Raw genomic sequence first — 22,200 nt, forward strand, 5'->3', positions numbered from 1 at the left:
CGTTGGAGGTGAGGAGGAGGAGATTGTAACCTAGCAACATAGCGCGGGGAAGGGTAGCTGCCAATCCGGTTCCCATGTTTTATTATATTGGCAGGAGATGAAAGGTTTCTTTCCCCGCTTTCTGTCGTGACAGGCACTTGTCTGAGCGACTCAGGGCAGGGCAATGGCTTAGTTGATTCTCAGCTCCACCGCATAGATATTTTCGGTACTGAGGCTTGCAAAGTACATTTATAAAGAGTGCCTCTGAGCATGTACTGCACAGTAAATTTCCCTCAGTACTGCGTGACCACAAACCACCCTTCAGAGTTTGGCAGGGATTATCGAAATTGGGTCCCCAGATGTTGATGGACTACAACTCCCATCAATCCCATCCTTTGACCACTGAGGCAGGGATTGATGGGTGCTGTAATCCTACATCATCTGGGAGCCCAAGTTTGAGGATCCCTGGACTAGGGATTGGGGAAATGGGCCTCAAAACCTCTCTTGAGAGTTATAACATTCTCATATGACTGCTTTTGTGTTCATATTTTAATTATATATTCCTCATTTTAAATAATTGTTATCTTGCCCTTCATAGCGTAGTGGTTAGAGTGTTGGACTAGGACCGGGAAGACCCAAGTTTGAATCTCCATTCAACCATGAAACTCACAGGGTGACTCTGGGCCAGTCATGTATCTCTCAGCCGCGCCTACCTCACAGGGTTATTGTGAGGATAAAAATAAGCATGTACAACACTCTGAGCTCCTTGGAAGAAGAGAGGGATATAAATGTAAATGTTTTTAAACCATATAATTTGCATAATATCAGGGTGGATTTGATTTAAATCAAATCGATGTAAATCACTAGTCACTAAGACTAGATTTAAATCATGGCTTTTTACATAAAGATTCATTCTGATGTGAACATGGTTCATCCCTGGGTCTGCCTCTTAGTCAATCAAACAGACTCAGTGGGCATAATTTAGAGGCTTTATTGCTACTGCAGTTTAGCAATAGGTAATCAATAGGCTTACGCTCTCAAACCGATTACAGTTTGGTTACAGGTGCATCTTACATTTATACAAACAATCTGAATGATGCTGATATAGTATACGCGACAATAAAATGGTGGTCTAAGTATCTAGTACACATGCGAATGATTCATTGTTCATCTGGTGATTACTCCTTATTTGGTTAAATCCTGTTTTCTTAACTGTCAGCGAAAAACAGTGAGAACCTTGTGAGAACCAAGTTTCATAGATACGGTTTAGTGGAGAGAGATAATGACATTGATCATGAGAGGCAGTGATGTCCCTGAGCTGGGCTGGGGTTACTTTAAGTTAGAATGAGGTATTCTGGGCAAACATGGAGTTTCTTTGGTTTTCTAAACACAGCAATTCTACATAATTAAAAACTAATCCATATTTCTTGATGAATACCTTTGGACTATAATGTATCTTAAATAGAAAACTATCTTTAGATAGATTCCCCCCCCCTCAAAAAGCATTTGATTTAAAAAGTCTGATTTAAATTTTAAAAATCTGATTTATTTATTTATTTTTAATCATTGATTTTTATCCACCCTGCATAATATGCAAACTAGACTGCCCAGATTTCTTAGCTTGCCTTCTCACTCTGTGTAAAACGCTAGTGAGTGAATGAGTGTGTATGTGTGTATACATGCATGTGCGCACACACAAATAAATAAAGCACACTAGTTTCCCTTCTATCCTATGCAATAACTGCCTATACAGCTAATTAGTTGTTGGGTGTATAAGCTGTAGCTGTCCTGCATATAATTCATAATAAATGGTGACTGGCATACTGCACAATGGTGTGTGTGTGTGTGTGTGTGTGTGTGTGTGTGTGTGTGTGTGTGTGTTGCAATGCAATGTTTGTGCAGTTGTGGGAAAGTGTTCTTGCGCAAGCACAAAAATGGCACAAATACAAGTTGCGCATCTTGTATGGCCACTGGAAAAAATGAAAAAGCGAACTGTTACAGCCATTATCCTATTAAACCTGCTTTGAAAACCAGTGTTGGGCTGGCTTTCAGAGTATTTACACCATGCAGGTGGACAGAGAAGATGTGATGAACATAAGGTTGATATGATACGGGGAGTCGAAGAGTGCAAGCTTTGGCTGTGTTCCTTGGGATGGGCAGCATCCAGACTAGTACTTGTGTGAACAGAAGATCTTCTGCTTGTGCAAGGAGAGGATTTTCACTGATCCCCCTTTCCTTTTGCAGCTCCCTACAAATATGTCCCTTAACCCTCAAGGGCATGTTTTCAATTGGCACAGGAGGAGTTCAAGAAAAGTGCATGCATCTAAAATCACACACACATTACACAAGCAAAACATCTAACATTTGTGCAACCTCTAGTCTGGATACTGCCTGATGAGAATAAGGTTGTTAGATGTACACAACATAACACAAACATGTCCAGTTTTTAAATATGAAATTTGATTTATTTTTTAATTTAACATATTTTATACCGCCCAAAACTTACGTCTCTAGGAGATTTACAACAAGATAAAAACATTAAAACATTAGTTTAAAACAAAAACAAATTTAAAACACAATTAACATTTTTTAAAACAATATTCTAAAACATTAAAAACAATCAAAACAGGATCAGTTAAAAGCCTGGGTGAATAGATGTGTCTTTAAAGACTTTTAAAAATTTTTCAGAGATGGGGAGTCTCTTATTTCACTAGGGTGCGCATTCCAAAGCCTTGGGGCAGCAGCGGAGAAGGCCCTATAAGGCTATAAAGGCATTAAACTAACAGTAAAATTAAGACATTATGAAATAATTTGGGCCTGGTTATTATTTAAAATAAACAACTCACTGGGTAACAATCCTTATTTTGATGAATGGTGGCCAGTGTTCAATAACATTTCATTGTCTAGTTTTGGGTTAATCAGCTGCTATGCAAAGGTATAATTCATACAGCTATTAAATGCTCATTAAGCTGCATAGACATGTTACTTTGTGTCCCTTAGGTAGTGTGTGCAGAAACTGTGTTCGTGGTGTAAATATCTTTTGTGCTCTTATCTTGAGGCTCACATGATGCAGGCAAACGAGTTCGACTCATCTGATGAGGAACTCATGGAGGAAGAACAGATGCCCTTTCAAGTTTCTTGGTAAAACCAAAAAGTGCTGGAGCAAAAATGCGGCTTATTTTTCCTGGGGAATCTCTACTAGAGCCTTCCAAACAACCATCACCTCATTTCATTACTGCTGTTTACACTCCTTAATTCTGTCCCATCTCAGTTTTTATGGTCAGGTGACAGTGGCTTCCCAAGGGTTCCGTCAGGAATCAGATACACACAGAGACGTTCTCAGCAGTTGCTTCCGTGGAACTCCCTGCTCCAAGAAGCCCGCGAAAGCTTGAACCTGTGTGTCTTCTGGCTCTTCATCTTATTCGAGAAAAGCATTTAGCATCCACGCATTTTGTTATTAAACATTGTTCCCCTTACTGAACTTCTGCAGAAAGCACAGCAGAGTAAACAAGAGTAATGGACAAATCTAGGCCATGCAGTAAAGTAGAATTCATTAAAGCCTTCTATGTCTCAAACACTTGGCCTCCTCCATTAAGTTATTTACATGGTAACTTTCTCACTGAAACAACTTCAGCAAGCAGTACCCCACAATTCATTTGGCTGCCTGCACAAGAAGTTTCCCCTGATCCCCACATTTTCTCAGGGTCGTATATCAGTGTAAAGCTAGTAGTTCTTGGATTGTGTTAAACAAGTCTTCTCATATATCTCTATCCTAGGCAGCCCTGAAGGCAAATTTTACATCCCTCTGCGGGCCTGGCTAATAAAATCTTTGTGTGTAGCTATCTCAAGGACCTTTGAACCAGATTTTAAACCCTCTGCCTCCTGAACAGTGGACAAAACATATAGTAGTAGTTAAGAAAATCTGCTGCTTGCAATTTACATACCATTGTAAATATTTTTAACTTTCTTCTGGTAGGTTAGACTTATCGCCAATCTATTGCCAGTTCCGGGAAATATGTTCACTACCAGGTGCTCACATGGTTCTAAAAGTCTATGAATTTATTTGAAAGAAGAGATTAAGAAAGAAAAAGATTTCCCCCAAAAACAGTATGCATGGAATTCCTGCAGTAATCTTCCTAACTGTGAACACGGAATGTTTAGTTCCTTGGCATGGAATTTGAGCCCTGTATTCTCTCTCCTTGGTCTTGTGTCAATACGTCCTCTAGTCCTGACCCTCTTTGGAGGGTCTGAAAACATACAGTTAAGTCACTCTGTTTAACCATTCTTTTTATATTGCTAGCAGTATTTGTACCTGAACGCTTTTTTCCTTGTATGGACATTGCTTCCTTTGAGGTTGCTGATTCAAAAGTATTAGAAGCAGCCTTCAAAAAGTCACTGGTAACTATATGTCCATGCCTGAGGAGTTTTTGAGCTCAGCATCTGCTTGCCCTGGTTTTTCTATTTCTTATATCTTATCTCAACCCTGACCACAACAATCAAATTCCAGGACCAGAGGCGCTATAACCCCCAGACCTTGGGGCCCCAGTCCGTGGCCTCCAAGGTGTTTTATTGGGGGGAGGGCCTCCAAATGGCGGGGGGGCTCCTGTAGCCATGGTGAACCTCCTTCCTTTGTTTTATTTCAGCCACTGTGCGACCAGGGGGGTGGTTAGCCAAGCAGTCATCCTCCCCCGCCGCCCTCGGCGATGGCAACGGCAGCAGGAGCAACCACTGGCCCTATCCTTTCGGTCCAGCAGCTGTTGCTAACTGCGCGGCGGGCCTGTGCAGTTGAGAGAGATCATCGCAAGTCCGTGATGTCACAGGCTTGCAACGCTCTCTCTCAACTGCGCAGGCGCACTTCGCAGTTAGCAACAGCCACTGGGCTGAAAGGACAGGCTCAGCTGTTGTTCCCGCCACCGGGGCGGGGGGCGGGGAGGATGACTGCTCGGCTCACACACACCCCAGTAGCCACCCCTTGGCCATGCGGCGGCTGAAATGTTTTTTAAAAAAATGTTTTGGGGGCCACAGGAAGCCCCCAAAAGTAGGTTTCAGGGGGCCTGAAAGCAGGGGGGGGGCACCTCGCAGAGGGGGCAGCCCAGGCACCAAAATTACCCAGGGGCACCCCAGGCCAGGACAGAGTCCTTCCATTTCAGTTATTAGAATTAGCAAACTTCAAGCATAGTATCTTTAATTTGCTGAAAAATTGGGTCACAGAATATCCGGTTTCCTTCCTGCAGAGTCAATTTGGAATTATTTTTTAATTAGAATCCATAAGACCTTTCTGATTTAATCTAGTTAACAAATAAATATCTTGGGGTTTTTTAAGGAGAACTGAAGAGCTATGGAGTGCAGGATATCTTGGTACCAGAGTGGAACTCTCAAAGTACCGTGTTTTCAGCCTCCTAGGAATATCAGACCATGGGTTCACTGTGCACCATCACCCAATTCCTGATGGAGATGCACCAGACATTGCCATATGCTGCATGATTCTGCAACTACATGAAGTGAAGAACTGCCTGAAATATACTTAGAAAACCTTAATACAGTGAGTTCCATTGCACTGATTGTTTTTAATCCTCCTTCATACATGTGGATAGTCGAAGCATGCACATGCATGCACGCGCGCACACACACGTGCACGCGCACGCAACAGGATGCTGCAACCTTTAATTTTTCTGCTGTCACCACAGTTCCCAGATTTGCCTCTGCCTAGCTGCTGCCACTCCCCACTACAGCATCCCAGTATTGCTGGGAGAAAATAAAATAAGTACAGATATACCTTATGGAATCTTCCTGCATAAAGAAGATTCAATAACAAGGCAGTTTGGGGGGAAATGGAAGTAAAGTGATAGTAACATAGGAAGCTGCATTATACTTGGCCATACCCTTGGTCCATCTAGCTCAGTATTGTCTACACAGACTGGCAGTAGCTTCTCCAAGGTTGCAGGCAGGAGTCTCTCTCAGCCCTAAATTGGAGATGCTGCCAGGGAGGGAACTTGGAACCTTCTGCATGCAGGCACACAGGTGCTCTTCCCAGAGCAGCTGCATCCTCTAAGGGGAATATCTTACAGAGTTCACACAGGCATCTGCCATTCAAATGCAATCCAGGACAGATCCTTCTTAGCAAAGGGGACAATTCATGCTTGCTACCACAAGACTAGAAAGGATGTGAAGGAAGATGTCTGCTATTACAAGATGTATTCCTGTTGACTGCTGGTGGGTGCTTCAACTTCAAGTATATGCTGATGGGATCTGAGCTGTTGGTGACTAACCAGGAGAGGGATCTTGGGGTTGTGGCAGACAGCTCGTTGAAAGTGTCGACTCAATGTGCAACAGCAGTGAAAAAGGCCAATTCCATGCTAGGGATCATTAGGAAAGGGATTGAAAATAAAACGGCTAATATTATAATGCCCTTATACAAAACTATGGTGCGACCACACTTGGAGTACTGCGTACAATTCTGGTCACCACATCTAAAAAAGGACATTGTAGAACTGGAAAAGGTGCAGAAGAGGGCAACCAAGATGATCAGGGGCCTAGAGCACCTTTCTTATGAGGCAAGAATACAACACCTGGGGCTTTTTAGTTTAGAAAAAAGACGACTGCGGGGAGACATGATAGAGGTCTATAAAATCATGCATGGTGTGGAGAAAGAAATTCTTCTCCCTCTCACATAACACTAGAACCAGGGGTCATCCCATGAAATTTCCAGGAAATTTAGGACCAACAAATGGAAGTACTTTTTCACACTTTTTCACGTGATCCACTTGTGGAACTCTCTGCCACAGGATGTGGTGACAGCCAACAACCTGGATGGCTTTAAGAGGGGTTTGGATAACCTCATGGAGGAGAGGTCTATCAACGGCTACTAGTCGGAGGGCTATAGGCCACCTTCAGCCTCAAAGGCAGGATGCCTCTGAGTACCAGTTGCAGGGGAGTAACAGCCAGAGAGAGGGCATGCACATACCTCTTGCCTGTGGGCTCCCCAGAGGCATCTGGTGGGCCACTGTGCAAAACAGGATGCTGGACTAGATGGGCCTTGGGCCTGATCTAGCAGGGCTGTTCTTATGTTCCTATGCTTGTTTCCAAAATTGTTCATTATACTTGTAGCTTGACCTTCCTCTACAGAACTCAAGAGCAACATGCAAGTGATTTCCAGCAGCCTCCCAGCCAGACACTGGGCAAACCATTGGCTTAGCTTCAGAAATTAAGCTAAATCATGTGTCTTCTGATCACAGAGAAGCTACTGTTTTAGAACACGTATTATGAGAAATCTAGAGAGCACCTATTATTAATCGTTCTAGGATAGGACATTGCTTTCAAGGTGAAGCTCCTGACACTTGGATCCCCATCAGTATATTAAGGGTTGCCTACCAAAACCAATCTGGAAACCCGTGGCTAGAGCAACATAGAAATGGCTCTGACTTACAACACTGACTGTGATTGCAATTCAGTTGTTTAAAATATCTTTCAGCTGCTATGGAGTACTTTGACAATCCTATCTCCGTAATCCAAAAAAAAAAAAAAAAGAAAAATTCCTACTGCACATTTTAGTTTGATTTCACGACTATTTCCACCCCCTGCATGAACCAGTCTGAGCATGAACTAGTGTCCTCTTGATACAAAATTTCCTTCAGCATTACTCAGGGATGCATCCTCACAGAAGGCTCCCTTTCACTGCTGGGTAGAAGGAATTCTCAGTGTTCTCCTGTTCCCTCCTACAGACTCATTGTTTTTGTGTTTTGAAGAGCACCAGACCCTCTCCTTTCACAACAATTTACCGAGAGGCTGAAAACTATGAGGCTCTGGAACAAGAGAACCAGAGAGTTGTGTGCCTAGCTAAGCTCTGCCTCTCTGGGCCATTTCACACAGCCACCTTCAGCTAGCACAAAGAAGTGAGCCAAAATTGACTGCACCATGTGGTGAAAGAATGACTTTATCAACATGTGTCCAAATCACAATTTGATATGTCTGTGCACACCTCCCCAAAATTAGCTTAACGAAGGTTGTGGTTAGCTGCAGTTTGGAGAGTTTGAAACAATCACACAATTGATTTCACCTGGTGGACAACTTGGGGTGACATCACTATGTTAAAAAAAGGTTCAAAATGCTTCACCTTTGGATGACAAGTAGGCTTGTGAGAAGTCAGGGTTTGACCTGTCAGTTCTAACTTGGGCTGGTTTGTCTGTGAAAGGCAGGAGTGGAAGACAGTTGCTGTCTGGGCTGCAGTGTCCATGTATATATGCTGTGGCACATATTAACGTAAGAACATAATAGATTTTGTTTGCTGGACATTGTGACCAAATACTAATTGGAACTCCTTTGTGCAAACTAATGAACACAGGACTCCCTTGTGGACAGCACAGTAGTCAATGCACTCTACCAGCTCTTGGATCCAATTTAATATTCTACTTTGGTTACAAGTCACATAAATGAAGAAATAGTTATACTTTTCCGCTTGTCTGAGGTCATCCTTAACCATGGGTTGCGCACCGATCATGCCTCAAGAAATAGATTTTCAAAGCAGAACTCATATCTGGTAGTTAGGCTGGAGGTGCCAAAAACCCCAGTTCTGATCCTGTCTCACCTCAGTGAACAGCGCTTTGAGAGAGCTCCGACTCCTTTTGCAGGCTTGCCTTTCTCCCTCCCTAGCCCTCCCTCTTTCCCTAGCCTTCCCTCGTGCCAGGGTGGGGAGTCATGTTTCTGCAGTTTGGTTCCTAAACATTTTTTGAGTTTTCCTATTTGATCAATTGGCTCCATTACCTTTTAATTGGTTAATTTTCTTTTCTACCACTTCCATGGTAGTGTTTTTTCTGCCGCTCTACCATGGAGCTTTTTCACACCCACGTCAAAGCTTTCTGGCCACCAACTGGGGGAAGGGGAACCCATTTTGACTGTCATTCTCCCTCCCCCACCCATCCCAGCCAGCAACACCGACAACTGAATCTGCGGATACACCTGACCTGGGTGACCCGATCTTTAATGCAGCTCCACCACCCTCTGTTGAACAGCCACGCTTGCCTCAAGGGGACGTGAGTACCATCCCTTTGGGAACCCCCAGACCATGGAAGCTGGTTAAGGGAATTTATTCAAAGGAACTTAAAGCTATGGCATCTCCTCCCCCCCACCTCCTCCCCTCATTCCCGTCCCGGCCCTAGCAGCACCTGTCCTGCAGCAACTGAAATGACTCTCCAAGCTGGTGTTCCTTTCATCTTTGCTGGGCTCCAGCCCTACTAGAGGGGTCATTCCATTGGATGAAAGGGATGCTTTATACCCAGACACTGAAGGCTTACACACAAAGAGACCCCCCTCCCCCCCTTCATCACAGGAGGATCCTCCTCCCCTCCACAAGAAACCTCCCCTTCCGCCAGCTACACTGACTCTGTCCTTACTGGCCCCCCGTCTACCTACTAGACTCCTGAATCCTCCCATCCCTCCTGTTGTTCCACATAAAACGGCCTCAGAACCCCTCCCTCCAGTTCTTCTCACTCCCCTTCAGATTCAGATACTGAGGAGGGAGAGCTTTCTGATGAGGAACCTTCCCTTCAACCAGCTAATTCAGTTAGACTTTTCTCAGCAGCAGAATTTGAGATACTCTTAACCAAAGCAAGGAGAGCCATTAAGGATGTCTCTTCCAAGGCTGTGTCACAAGCTCAAGCGAGTCTGGACCAGGTTGTTTTTCCTTATACTTCTTCCTCTTCTTCTGTTCCCTTCCTCCCTGTTTAAGGATACCACGCTGGTGGAATAGAAGGTCCCCTTCTCTGCTAAGCCTTCCTCCCCCTGTCCCAAGAAGCGTTATACTCTCCCTGATGACGTCATGGCTTTACTAGTATCTCCCACTGTAGAATCTCCAGTGGCGCAGTTGGTTTCAGGAACACTCGTGAATAAGGACGGAAAGGAGCAGCTCTAGGTACCCGAGGATAAGAATCTCCTGATTGTTTTTGCACGGGCCTCAGTCTTATGGGCTAAGGAACTTGTGCTGCTCATTCCTCCTGAGAACAAGAAGCTTAGACAAGGCATCAACAAAATAGCCATGGCAGCAGCCTTCATGGTCAATTCTAGTTTGGATTGCATCCAACAACCAGGTCTATGGCGGTTGGTGTAGCAGTCAGGAGATGCCTCTGGTTAAAGAACTGGCAGGTTGCCTCAAAGTCCAAACTCAATCTCGCCTCCACCCACTTTACAGGGGCCAAATTATTTGGGGAGTCTCTTGAACCAGTTCTCATGGAGATGCAGGACAAGAGAAAGGCCATGCCCTCAACTAGAAGGGACTTTAGAAATAATTCCAATACTTTTCACTCCTACAGGGCTTTCCCCAGGTCCTCCTCTACTTCTTTTGGAGATAACAGAACATACAACCAATTCCAGACCCTCTTGGCGCCCCCAGTGGCAGCAGAGAAACAAGGGAAATCCCAAACCATCTCTGTCAGGCATGGGCTTGACAGCCTGGATTTGAATTAGATGCTGAATCACTTAAGACATCCGCTGCATCTTCATCAGATTTTTGGAAGAGGGAGTGGGTGTGTAAGAACTTGAGGGTGAGGAGGTGAACTCTCGAGGAGGCCTTGGGATACAGTCTTCAGGACACAGGAGGTGGAATGGCTCCAAGCTATAGAAAAAAAGACAGAGCCAGCCTCCGACCTGGAAGAAGTCATTGCTTCCATCCTTGCTGGAGGTTAGAGGCATTGGCTGCCTAAATGGGTGGTTTCTGGGATTTCCCTTGTTTATCTGCTGCCACTGGGGGTGCCAAGAGGGTCTGGAATTAGTTGTATGTTCTGTTATCTCTGAAAGAATCAAACCAAGGTACAGCTTTGTAAGAATCCCAGTAAGGAGTGGTCCACAAAGAATAGGCTAGCTATCCAGAGGATCATCACTAGCTAGCAGTGGGCAGAACCTAGGCTGCTTAATGCAAGAAGTCCTGTTTTCAGGCTGCTGGTATAGAGATTTGCTAAAAAAAAAAAAATCAGTTCAGCACTTTGAAAAACCCATGCAGAAGAAGCTACACTTTATTTTACTTTGAGGTTTTTATTGTATTGCACTAAGGAACAGCAGGGATAATTGCCCAACGTCGCATGTGCTTCTCAAACTGTCTGCAGTTCTACTTGCAAACACAAAATTTATCACCGCATTTGATCCAGGTTCTAAAGTAGTCTGAAACTGTTGCACGATGCTTGTTTCTTTTGTTTAAAAAAGGTGGTTTTCAAAATGTACTCCTTCACAGATAACTATTCCCCCTGGCACATCCACTGGAAAATTAAAGCAGGGGTTTTTTACTGCTTGCTCTAAATATGGAAAGTTTGAGCCATGCACATTACAGGGAGAAAATATCCAAATATTAAAAAATTGAACTACAATCCTTCCTGCAATTGTACTCATGTATTCATCTATAAGACACACAGAGGTTACCTAAGAGATAACATACAGAAAAGCATCCAGTCCTTCAGAAGCACTTGGTACCTACAGCTGACAGCTAGATGGAGGTCCATAACGCAAATGAGCCACTACAAAATCCAGAAAACAAAAAATAAAATTAAAAGATCCTCTATTATACTAAGGACAGCAATTAATACAATTATTTCGAGGGTACGGCTGTTCCTTATTAAGTCCAAGGTCAAAACTATTAAATTCCAGAGGCAATTGCTTTACATTATTTTGTATGCAATTCTTTTCACTTTAAACATCCCAGTAAATAAGATTTAAAAAAAACCCAGTCTTTGCATGAGTAATAAACGGTGGACATTTTTAAGAGGGGAAGAAAAGGGTGTGATTTTTCTCTCTCTATTGAACTGTGATCGTCAGATTCCATAGCTAAATCTTGATAACAGATTCTTTTCGGAAAACGATCCTTTGTTTTGTAGCTTCTCTGCATGCACTGTGGTGGAACCAATCTGCTGGACGTCATCTTTTAAGAGCTCACCAAAACATAAATCATGCTGTGGTGGGAAGAAGGGGAAACTAATATTAATTTTAGCGACATCATTTCTCACAAGTTTTCATTTGTTGAATGTATAGGTACATCAAACACAAGGTATTTCCCCCTTGTTGGTCAATCTCCTCCAAGGAGTTTAAGGAGCTTGGCTGGGGTCAGACACTCGATTAGCGTCCCCACTACTTCCATGACCAAGGAAACCTATATCGACCCCCCATTCCCAACAACATGAGAACACTTCCACCCACCTTTTAAAATAGGGATGCTTTTTGTGCACAACCTGGGAGGCGGAGAGCACTTTGAGAGGAGGAAAGCAAGTCTTACCTGTTCTTCCATGGCTCCTCCACTGCCCCAGCGTGGCACTGTCAGGATTGAATGCCCTGCCGTGGGGCTGCAGGGCTGCTCCCAGCAGTGAGTGGGGCATTGTTGTCACAGAAATGGTGTCTGAGCATCAATCCACACCATCTTAAGTAGTCAGCCACACCATGCTAACCACTCAAGATGGTGTCCGCTCATGCTCAGATGCCATTTCCATGACAACGATGCCCCATGCACTGCTGGGAGCAGCCCTGCAGCTCCACAGCAGGGCATTCAATCCTGACAGCGCCACACTGGGGCAGCAGAGGAGCCATGGAGGGGCTGGAAAGACCTGCTTTCCTCCTCTTAAAGTGCTTGTTCATCCCTGACAAAGTGATTCAGCAGGGGAAGCTTGAAGCATTTAGTGCACATCCCTAATTTTAAACTTCCATCAACTCATTATGGCCTGTTTTTTTGTTTCCCTAGGGCTCAAAACGTGGCCCCGGACCACACATTTCATTTAAGACCCTCCTGGCAGAGTACCAAGCAACTCTGTCCTTTGGTCACGCCCATCATTTTAGCTCAAGGGATTTACCAAATCAAGTTATTACTGCTGGAAAAGCTGTACTATATGAGTTATAATCAAGAAAAATGAAATATTAGTCGTATGTAAATATTTGGCATATGTAATTAGTGACTTACCCATATAGGTAGTAAAAAAAGGATAGAAGGTAAAATGCTAGTTTGCACCATCCTTCCTTCTGGCAATATGCTAAAATATCTGCATTCATGATAGTTGTCGGATCATACAGTCCTGGTCCACTCATCACGGGCCTACTCATATACCTGGAAAAAGTGAATGTCTATTGATTTTTTTTAAGACTTCAAGGAAAGGAGTTTCTCTTTTTAAACATCAATATACATGCAAAAAAAAAAAAGAAGAAGAACTGCACCTACAATTATATGGCAGAAACACATGGTCTATCCCACAATTTATTCAGTGTCTGTGCAATGCTCATACATCAACTTGCTTTAATCAGCAGATACACAAAAATGCAGCTGCATTCATGGAACTGACAAATCTCTGCCTAATTCATCTTTGCCACTTTTCAAGGTTTCAAACTTATCAAAATGTATGAGCTGAGCAAAGCTTTGGCCAAAAGAAATTGCACTGATTTAGAGAAATGCATGCTATCAAACCTAACCTAGAAAAATCCTGTTATCTGCTTCAACATTAGTCACTTTTCTAGAGCTGGAATGGAATGGAGTCTCTTCCATCAGGCATTTGAGAGTTAGTCGCCCGTTAAAAGTGCTGAGCTGGCTTCTCTGTTCTTGGTTTTTCTTTTCTTTTAAAATTAAAATATTAAGTACACCTTATAATGGGTTTTTAAAAACATTTTATGTTTTAAGCCAATGATCTTCACTGTTTTTCAAGTGAGGGCCACTTCCGCAAAAAGCCTTCAAAGTGAGAGCTATTTCCCACTACGCTGACCTCTGCATAGTACTGGGCTTTTCTCAGTGCTGAGAGGGCCCTCTAAGAGAAACAGATCTCTCTTAAGAGTGCTAGGAGGAAAGCACTGGGGCTACCCTGGCCAGCACTCTCTTCATGTCTTCCGAGATGGTGCAGGGGCTGGAGAGAGCTCCGGTTCTCTCAAAGGGCAAAGCACAGCACTGCATGGAGAGAATGGTCACCTCCACAAGGTGCCACGGGAACTGTGTAGAGTATTCAGCTTTGGCCAAAGTTTCCTACAGACCCAATAAACAGTTAAGCAGGGAACTGCACTTCTGATTGATGAGGGCCACCAATGGGTCTTACAGTGAAGACCACCGATTTAAGTTGCTGGGGAGGGGAGAACAGAAAGCTAAAATGCAGGGAACAAATGGCTACCAACCATGACAGCAAAGTACAGCCTCTGTATTCAGAGGCAACAAATTTCTGATGACCAGATCCTGGGGACAAGCAACAGGCAGTTTTCTCCATTTTGTGAGCTTCCTGGGGCACCCAATTGACCACTGTTGCAGATATAGTGTGGGACTAGAGAGACTCTTGATATGACGCAGCACAGGCAATTATGTACTTATCTTTAAAAATAAGAATATAACCCCAATTGAAGCAATACCGACAGTGTGTAGGAGCTTGTGTTAAGGCCTTGCTCCTGTGCTGTGATTATCAGAGCAAACAGCTATCTCCGAAAACAAACATCATGGAAAGGACAGAGACCTGCATGGTGCACCAAAGCCTTCATTAGGCTGGTCCACACAATTATGAATAGTGAGGGAGAAACCTCCTACCTTAGATCAGGATCTGCTTGCTTGAGGAACAAGGCCGGAGGTGTCGGCAGTGAGCCTGTGCTAAGCAACAGGTTGGTGGAGGACTTCCTCCTACCCAGCAGCCGTACCCAAGCCTTGAACAAGGTAAGAGAAAAAGCCTGCTGCTTAGTACAAGAACACTGACACTGCCTTGACCTTGTTTTTCACTCACACATGAGTAGAGAACTGGAGCACATGCAGCTCCCAAACAAAGCTAGGAGGCTTCTCCTACCTATTCATAATTGTGTGGACCACCTATTCAGTTGCAACTTACATCATTTACGGTTTCTCTGCAACTGTGAGAGACTGAAACTTGCTTTTCCTTCAAAGAAATGACACAGCCCTAATTTCTGCACATACTTAGTTTCCACAGAAAGTCAACGGGGTAGTTCAAATGAAACAGTACAGCCAAAAGTGTGTTTCCATGCATAAAATGATACCCGCATTACCTCCAAATGTGGTAAGCCAACAATGGCATATTGAGACCCAGGGTAAGCCATTCTGTTGCACACAGAAACATTACACAGAAGAACGCATGGATGAGGTACTCTGGGAGTACAAGCTGCAAAGGAAGATACACCAGTCAGAACAGTCAGTTTGAGCATTTAGTGAATTAGGTTACATTTGGAACAAGAAAAAGTGTCACAACAAACAAAGCCAGCATCAGACAAGATACGCCAATGTCAAGAACTCCTGTTAAATGTGTCCTGATGATTTTCCTATGGTATAATCCATATAAAACTTGGGGACCTGTGTTAGCACCAATACCATTTATACAATCTGCAGTAAGAAAATAAGCAACCTTTGCATACTTCACAGAGGCTCATCAGTTATGTTGAAGGCGTATACACACCTTAGCTTTTCCAACTTCCATCCCAGAGGGAAACTAGGTTTACTCTGGAGCAGTTTCCATCTGTCGCCATATCACATTAGCAGATGGTCTACGGAAACAAGCTCTGGAAGATTCCTGATTACCTCTAACAAGCTACCTTCAAACCCACGGTTTACAAGAAGGATTTCAGTTACCTAGCAGCAAAAGCAACCTCTACTTCATCACAACATGTAATGGCTAACATAACAGCATACATGTCTAAATTGCATGTGCTTTCATGTCCAAGTTACACACAAGAGAAGAAACAATGTTTGACATTTCATTTTCAGAAAACAATTCCAGAGATAACAAACTTTGTCCATTGCATCTCTCAGTCAGGGCTAAACCACATTGTATCTCTCAATCAGGGCTAAGACACTGGAAGTAATGCATTTTCTCTGTTAAACAGTAGCAATGAAAGTCTTGATTCAGAGTGCAACTGTATGGGGAGGAGTGCTTTAATACTCTGCCCTGCCACGGTCTGGTTCCAGATTGGGGTTCCCCAATTGCAGCTTTCCTCATGGGTCAAACAGCCACGGTAGAAGTAGAAAAGACTGATGGGGTTGCAGCAGGAGCAAAGGCTGAAGGCACTCCCCCTCCACTGTCCTGATCCCAAGCAACTATTCGTCAAAGAAAAGTTAGGCATGTCATTCCTAGTGACACATGTAACATAACATGGTGGTTAGGCAAGACAATACTAGCAGGGCTAACTCTCTGAAAGACATGAAACAATGAGCGAGCTCGCTCTAAAAAAAAAAATCATTATTTATATTTATATTTAAACTTTTATTTAGTAGATTTTAACATTTTTGAGCTTTGTTTGCTTTCTGGATTCTAAGGCTTTAGGAAAGAACCTAAAGATGGAGTATCCTAAAGCCTACTCTACCATCAGCTTCTTTCCATTGACTCCACTGCCAGACTCAGGACTGTACAATACTATGCTACTCTTATACGTCTACATTTTCTGGGTGTTTTGGATGTCCCAGAGTACTCAGATAAAGCTGTGCTCTACTGTTTGTCTGCATTCTGAAATTAAAAGTGCTGTGTATGTTAATAACAAAATGCTTTCCAGAAGACCTTTTCCCCTTACAAAGAATTAGACAGAGCTGGGTCCACTACTATAGTACAAACTAGGGCTACTCAACTTCGACCCTCCTGCAGATGTTGGCCTGCAATTCCCATAATACCTGGCTATTGGCCACTGTGGCTGGGGATTATGGGGGTTGTAGTTCAAAAACAGCTGGGGGGGGGGGCTAAGTTGAGTAGGCCTGGTACAAACTAATGCATACAAATAATAAGTGCAACTTCTGCTGTGCAGAAGGGAGTAAACAGGCCTGGAAAAGTATTTCAAACTTGTCTGTGCAGAAATAAGCACTCAGGAACTATTCCTATATAAAATTGTGGGTAGTAGGCAGTGGGGAGAAAAATCACATTCCTAGACATTAGCAACAAGTATTTTGGTGCCGGGGGTGGTGGGTTATGCACTATGGAAAACACATATTCAACTCACATTTCTGATAACTACCTCCTTATTTATTTTTATTTTTTATTTATTTAACATATTTGTATACCGCCCAAAATGCAAGTCTCTGGGTAGTTTAAATAAAAACAACAAGAAAAAAAGGTTTAAAACATTACAACAATTTAAAATGTAAAACAATGATAAAACTATTAAAAACCATCAAACTATTAGAACTTCTTAACCTGATGCATTTCAATCAACACATACAGATTAGAGTACACTCTGTTTTTGTGGGTGCCCAACATGGACAGTCGTCTATATTCAACAAAACTGGCAATGATTCACAACAGATGATACTAGAGGATGCAGTTTTGCTGGATAATCTTCAATTTGAGTTCGCAACTATCAATACATCCCAAGTACAAGACAGGTTTGTGCACTGCATTTAGCACAGGGTACTCAGAGTCACAAGTAGAAATCCCAGCTACAGGTGCCAAACAATATGGAGACTAAACATGTAAAAGTAACATGTAAAGCAACTCAGCCAGGAAGCATTTGATGCTAACAATTTTGTCCAGTGGCTGGCCATTTCTTATTCTTGCAGGTTATTTCTGTCCTACATTCTGCACATCCTTCTTACACACTGCTTCTATGCTCCCGCCCCCACCGATCCAATTTAGTTACATGAAGGTGATCCAAAGACTCTCACCTGTTTAAAGTAATTAAACATATATCTCAGAAAGGCACTGATAGTCACGTCTAACATGCATATGGTAATTATTTTTTTGGTTTGTGAAATTTTCCTTCCCATCAAACAGTGAATGAGAGATGACTGAGTAGGGTAAACTGTTCCATGCACAACCACTGTCCAGACTCACTGAATTCTCTCTCTTCCATACACCTGCCTTCTAGTGGAAACACCTACACAGCCTGTGATCTCTTTTTAGGTCACACAAGAAAGTTTTTTTGTGCTAAAGCAAGTTCTTACAGCACCCCTTCTGCTTCAAGTAACAGGGGTAACATTAGAAGTTGGACTACTTTGTGTTGGCCTTCCAACACAAGTAAGTGTAGATTGATATATATAAATAATGTATTTTGCTCACTATCTGACCAACTCTACCCTCTCCAACAACTGTCAACTGTGAAAACGCCACAGTCTTCGATGGATAGCTTCTCCTCACAGGCCAAAGACACTGCAGGGTTTGAATTTCCATCAAGAAGGAACACCTCAAAAGAAGAGTCTTTGGACTGCATGTTATCCAGCTATGGCTTTAAACATTTTGCACAGATACAAGATACAAACTTAGATTGCACTTGTTCAAATGTTATGCAGACCCAGGATTAAACCTTGGTTTCATGCGATGACTCACAGCCCCAGGTGCACACACTCCCCTTTCACCTTCGCGTCTTGGAAGAACCCTTCTAATGAGGGTTAGAAACATGGTTGATTTGGACATCACAACCAATCCAGGCTCATTTCTACTCACAATCAGAATTCATTCAATGCTCATGTGCAAAGGGAGGAAGGAACATGTGCTCCTGAAGCTCTGAGTCTTTGCATGAAGCCAAGGTTTAATATCTTGGATCTGTGCAATGACCAGCCCAGTCCATTATGTCTCTTATTAAGGTCTGATGTAGATGCAGCACTTATTCCCTGCAGACCATGTATTGCAAATGAAGGCACCAATCTTGGGAGGCTATGTTCCCCATCATCCCCTCTCCAATCTGAATTTCCTTGTTAGATTTAATCCTGCTTAGCATTACATCTACTCAGACGTTAACTAAAAATTCCATCTTAACTAGGGTTTGAAACCAGGCTATGCAAATCCTGATTAGAAGTACCTGGTTGGATGGTTTTGTTTTTTCCATATAAAAACAAACCTTTTAAATATAACAAAGGTCTGTTAGCAACTTTGACTAATTATACAATCATTTAAGCATGTAACAGTTTTCCCCATCTCTTACTAAGCAAGTGAACTTACAATGCACAGAGTCCATGAAGTTATTACAACCCCTGAATAGACAAGACAGGCAGATGAACAAGCACACTGAACAAAAATAAGTTAACATAAGTCACACAGATGTTCCTAACAAATGGAAAGCAAAGAAGAGTGGCATTAAAACATTAAACTAAAAAGCAGTACACACCTTTAATGCAATTTTGACTCTTTTAATCTTTTTAACCTTTTCAATTGTCTTTGTGCCGAAAATGTAAAAAGCAGATTGAAAGAATGTTAGTATGACAGCTGACAAGATCACCAGAAGATAAATAAGTCAGAATTTCAAGCTTGGAAAAAAAGGGAGACAGAGAAAGAATTCTGCCAAGGCATTTTAAGTCTATTAGATATTAACAAACAACTTTTTACTGACATACATCAAATCAGCTTTAATTACGATTACAAAAAGAGAGAGAGAACCTGACTAGGAACTCATGCAAAGAGATCTCTCTCATGTAGACTTACAGGGTTGAGTGTATTACACTGGTCTATGGGATTCTTGTAGTCAGTCTTCAGCTCATCAAAAGCTATAATCTAAAATAAAATTACAACAGTTAGACAGCAGTGTGAGAGCAGTTCAACTGGGTGAGTAACCCCATCCAAAAGCACCACACCCTGACCAAACCAAGTCCTAAATCCAAACTCAGATGGAACCCTCCCATCAGAGAGGGCTAGACAGCCTCACAAACACGAGCCAGGCTCATTTTAAATACAAGAGAGGGAACTTCCTCTCTCATGAACACAAGCAGAGCCCTTGGCTCACTCCCCAGGCTTGAGCAGAATCGCTAAGCTCACAGGGCTGTTTTTTGTAAATGATTTGTAACCTGGCAGAATGAGAGGACAGGCAGAGTACAGGTTAGGTTTGAAAGCTGGCAATGTTTTTGAACAATTAGGTAGCCCAATGGCCATAGCTCAGCAGCAAGAGCATCTGCTTTGCATACAGAAGGTCCCCAATTTAATCCCTAGCAGCTGCCTGAAAGCCTGGGAGAGTCACTGCCAGTCAGTGCAGACACACCAATGGTCTGACTCGGTATACGGCAGGTTCCTATGCTCCTATATAATTCTACAGGCAGAAGACTGCTAAAATCCTAAAAAGGCTACTTCTTTACACATTTGTAGAACACAGACCCATGGACACATTTTATCCTGATGCAAATTAGTAAATGCTTTCCTTTTCTGTACAGTGTAACACCAGTCCAAACGGATTTGCTGGGAGAGCAAGTTTTTCAATCGTGTGTGTACTTCAGAAATGGGTAGCAAATGGCAGGTGAATAAGAGATGAGAGATTTGGAAGGAAGGTACTTGGGATAACTTTAAGACATAGCACCTAAAGCCTTATTCCATCTCTGCACAAGCCTAGGATACACACACCAAGTGATGGCACAGCACCACCCAGCAACTTCCTGCTGAATCAGAAATAGTATATGAAATAAATACATGACCATAGGCCATCAGATGGTAACCCTGTAAAAAAGTGTCACTTCTAACAACTCCCAGAAATGTGCTCCATCCTCCTTTTCTAATATTTGGACAAAGTTGCTGTAATGCATCCTCCAGCATCAGAGAGGACAAAACGACACTGTTCTGCTTGGGGAATGGAGAAGTGGGCAGAAGGTGTGTGAGGAAAGAACTCCCCACAGATACAAGAATAAGACCTCTTACAAACACACACCCTATAGCACTCCATATCTCCCTCTGACACACACTTACTTCCCCATTATTTCAGACAGCTTTTAGCTGCTGCTTACCGCCACCCACACCCACACACCCCTAAGCTCCCTATTCGCCTCCCCCGACCCCCATTGCTTTGATACTTCCCCCTTTACACCCCATCCTCCCATAAACACTATATTCCACCCCCAGGCAGCGCTCCCTGTAAGAGGGATCCCCAGATGTTGTTGACTGCAACTCCCACCATCCCCAGCCAAAGGCCACTGCAGCTAGGGATGCTGAGAGTGGTCCTGAACAGCAACTGGGAATCCCTGCTAGAGGGAACACTGCCCCCAGGTATTCCCCACACCTCTCCACCTAGACCCCTTGCTGGCACCCCAAATTAAACTTCTACCCTTCACACACAACTCAGAAACCACCACCCCCAGGAGCTCACACACACCCCACACAGGGACTGACCTTCTCTCCCACAACCCACCCCCCTTAGTTTTGTCATGTTTCTCATACCCCCCCCCAGCTCCGTTGCCCCCAGATACACGCATGACGCCCCCCACTCCTTCCCAGCTGCTTCCTCGCTCCCCCTCCCCAAGTCAAGCTTCCACCTTTTTCACGGCCCCCTCGCAACCCTCCCCCACCTGCCCCCCACCCCTCACCCCAACTGCCACACACCCCCAGCTGTCCCCCCGCCCCCAGCTCCCATCGCCTCTCAGCTCAGGACCCCCAACACCTCCCCCCGCGCTTCTTCCCATGGGGGGGGTGGTTCTTGCCTCCCCCTCCCGCCAGGGGGGCCCCCCTTGCCCTCCTCAGCCACTCCTCTCCCCAAGCACACAGGACCCCTCCCCTCGCCCCACATATCTCCTCCCCCCGCACCCGCCACTCACATGCCAGATGGCGAAGAAGATGAGGGCGGCGGTGAGGAGCAGCGCCAGCATGTAGCAGAAGGCGGCGAACGTGAAGGCCATGGCGGAGCGGGCCCAGCGGCGGCGGCGGCGGCGCGCGGGGGATGCCGGGCCGGATCATTCAGGGCCGCCGGGCCTGGAGGAAGAGGCAGAGAGCGGCGACTGCGCAGGCGCTGTGGCGGGCGGGGCGGGGCAGAGGAAGGGCCGCGCCACAGCGGCGGCTGGCGGAGGTGGGTGGGATTGCATCTGCCTCGCCCGCGCATGAGCGGATGGGAAGCTGCCCGCGGTCGCCAAATTGGCTCGTTCTAAGCCAAATCCCAGAAATCTGGCTTTTCCCTAAGGCGTCTGGCTGGAGGAGATTGCCCTGGCTTTTTCCTGCGGACACCTCTGGCTTTGAATTTTGGCTTTGTTCCTGGCGTCCCCCCGAAAAACTCCCCTCTCCTCCCCACCCCCAGAAACAAACAACCAATCCCGTAAGAGATTGTCTATCCCCAGGACCTCAAGTTTTGGCCCTAATTCGCCTCTTGGCTTATTTTTGCCTTATCTGGCTGTCACACTAACGTCCTATCTGGCAGCCACCTAAGGCGCAGAGGGGAAATGCTTGACTAACAAGCAGAAGGTTGCCGGTTCGAATCCCCGCTGGTAGATGCTGAAAGGCATCACCTCACAATGTGCGGGAGGAGGCAATGGCAAACCCCTCCTGTATTCTACCAAAAGAAAACCACAGGACACTGTGGGCGCCAGGAGTTGAAATCGACTTGACAACACATTTTACTTTACCAGTTGCA

The 22,200-nt window shown here is 44.2% G+C and overlaps 2 protein-coding genes across 3 annotated transcripts; one reads left to right on the forward strand and one right to left on the reverse strand.

Moving 5' to 3' along the window:
- Nucleotides 1–213: 213 nt before the first annotated feature.
- On the forward strand, nucleotides 214–9,190 carry CDKN3 (cyclin dependent kinase inhibitor 3). Its single transcript, XM_053283657.1, is given in 4 exon segments — nucleotides 214–3,122; nucleotides 3,756–3,767; nucleotides 5,303–5,335; nucleotides 5,338–9,190. Coding segments are annotated over 4 exon segments (294 nt in total). The 5' UTR covers nucleotides 214–3,043; the 3' UTR covers nucleotides 5,508–9,190.
- Nucleotides 9,191–10,981: 1,791 nt separating this feature from the next.
- On the reverse strand, nucleotides 10,982–21,586 carry CNIH1 (cornichon family AMPA receptor auxiliary protein 1). Of its 2 annotated transcripts, XM_053285834.1 has the most exons (6): nucleotides 21,395–21,586; nucleotides 19,308–19,376; nucleotides 18,994–19,041; nucleotides 14,962–15,074; nucleotides 12,905–13,048; nucleotides 10,982–11,909 (listed from the first exon to the last, which is right to left on the reverse strand). In XM_053285834.1, exons 1-6 carry the CDS (start codon nucleotides 21,473–21,475, stop codon nucleotides 11,882–11,884), a joined length of 483 nt encoding a protein of 160 aa, XP_053141809.1. In that variant the 5' UTR covers nucleotides 21,476–21,586; the 3' UTR covers nucleotides 10,982–11,881. The 2 variants fall into 2 exon arrangements, with proteins under 2 accessions (XP_053141809.1, XP_053141810.1); XM_053285835.1 differs by lacking the exon at nucleotides 18,994–19,041 and having other exon boundaries at nucleotides 21,395–21,582.
- Nucleotides 21,587–22,200: the final 614 nt, after the last annotated feature.

The sequence above is a fragment of the Hemicordylus capensis genome, chromosome 1, assembly GCF_027244095.1.
Source record: "Hemicordylus capensis ecotype Gifberg chromosome 1, rHemCap1.1.pri, whole genome shotgun sequence".
Taxonomy (NCBI): Eukaryota; Metazoa; Chordata; class Lepidosauria; order Squamata; family Cordylidae; genus Hemicordylus; species Hemicordylus capensis.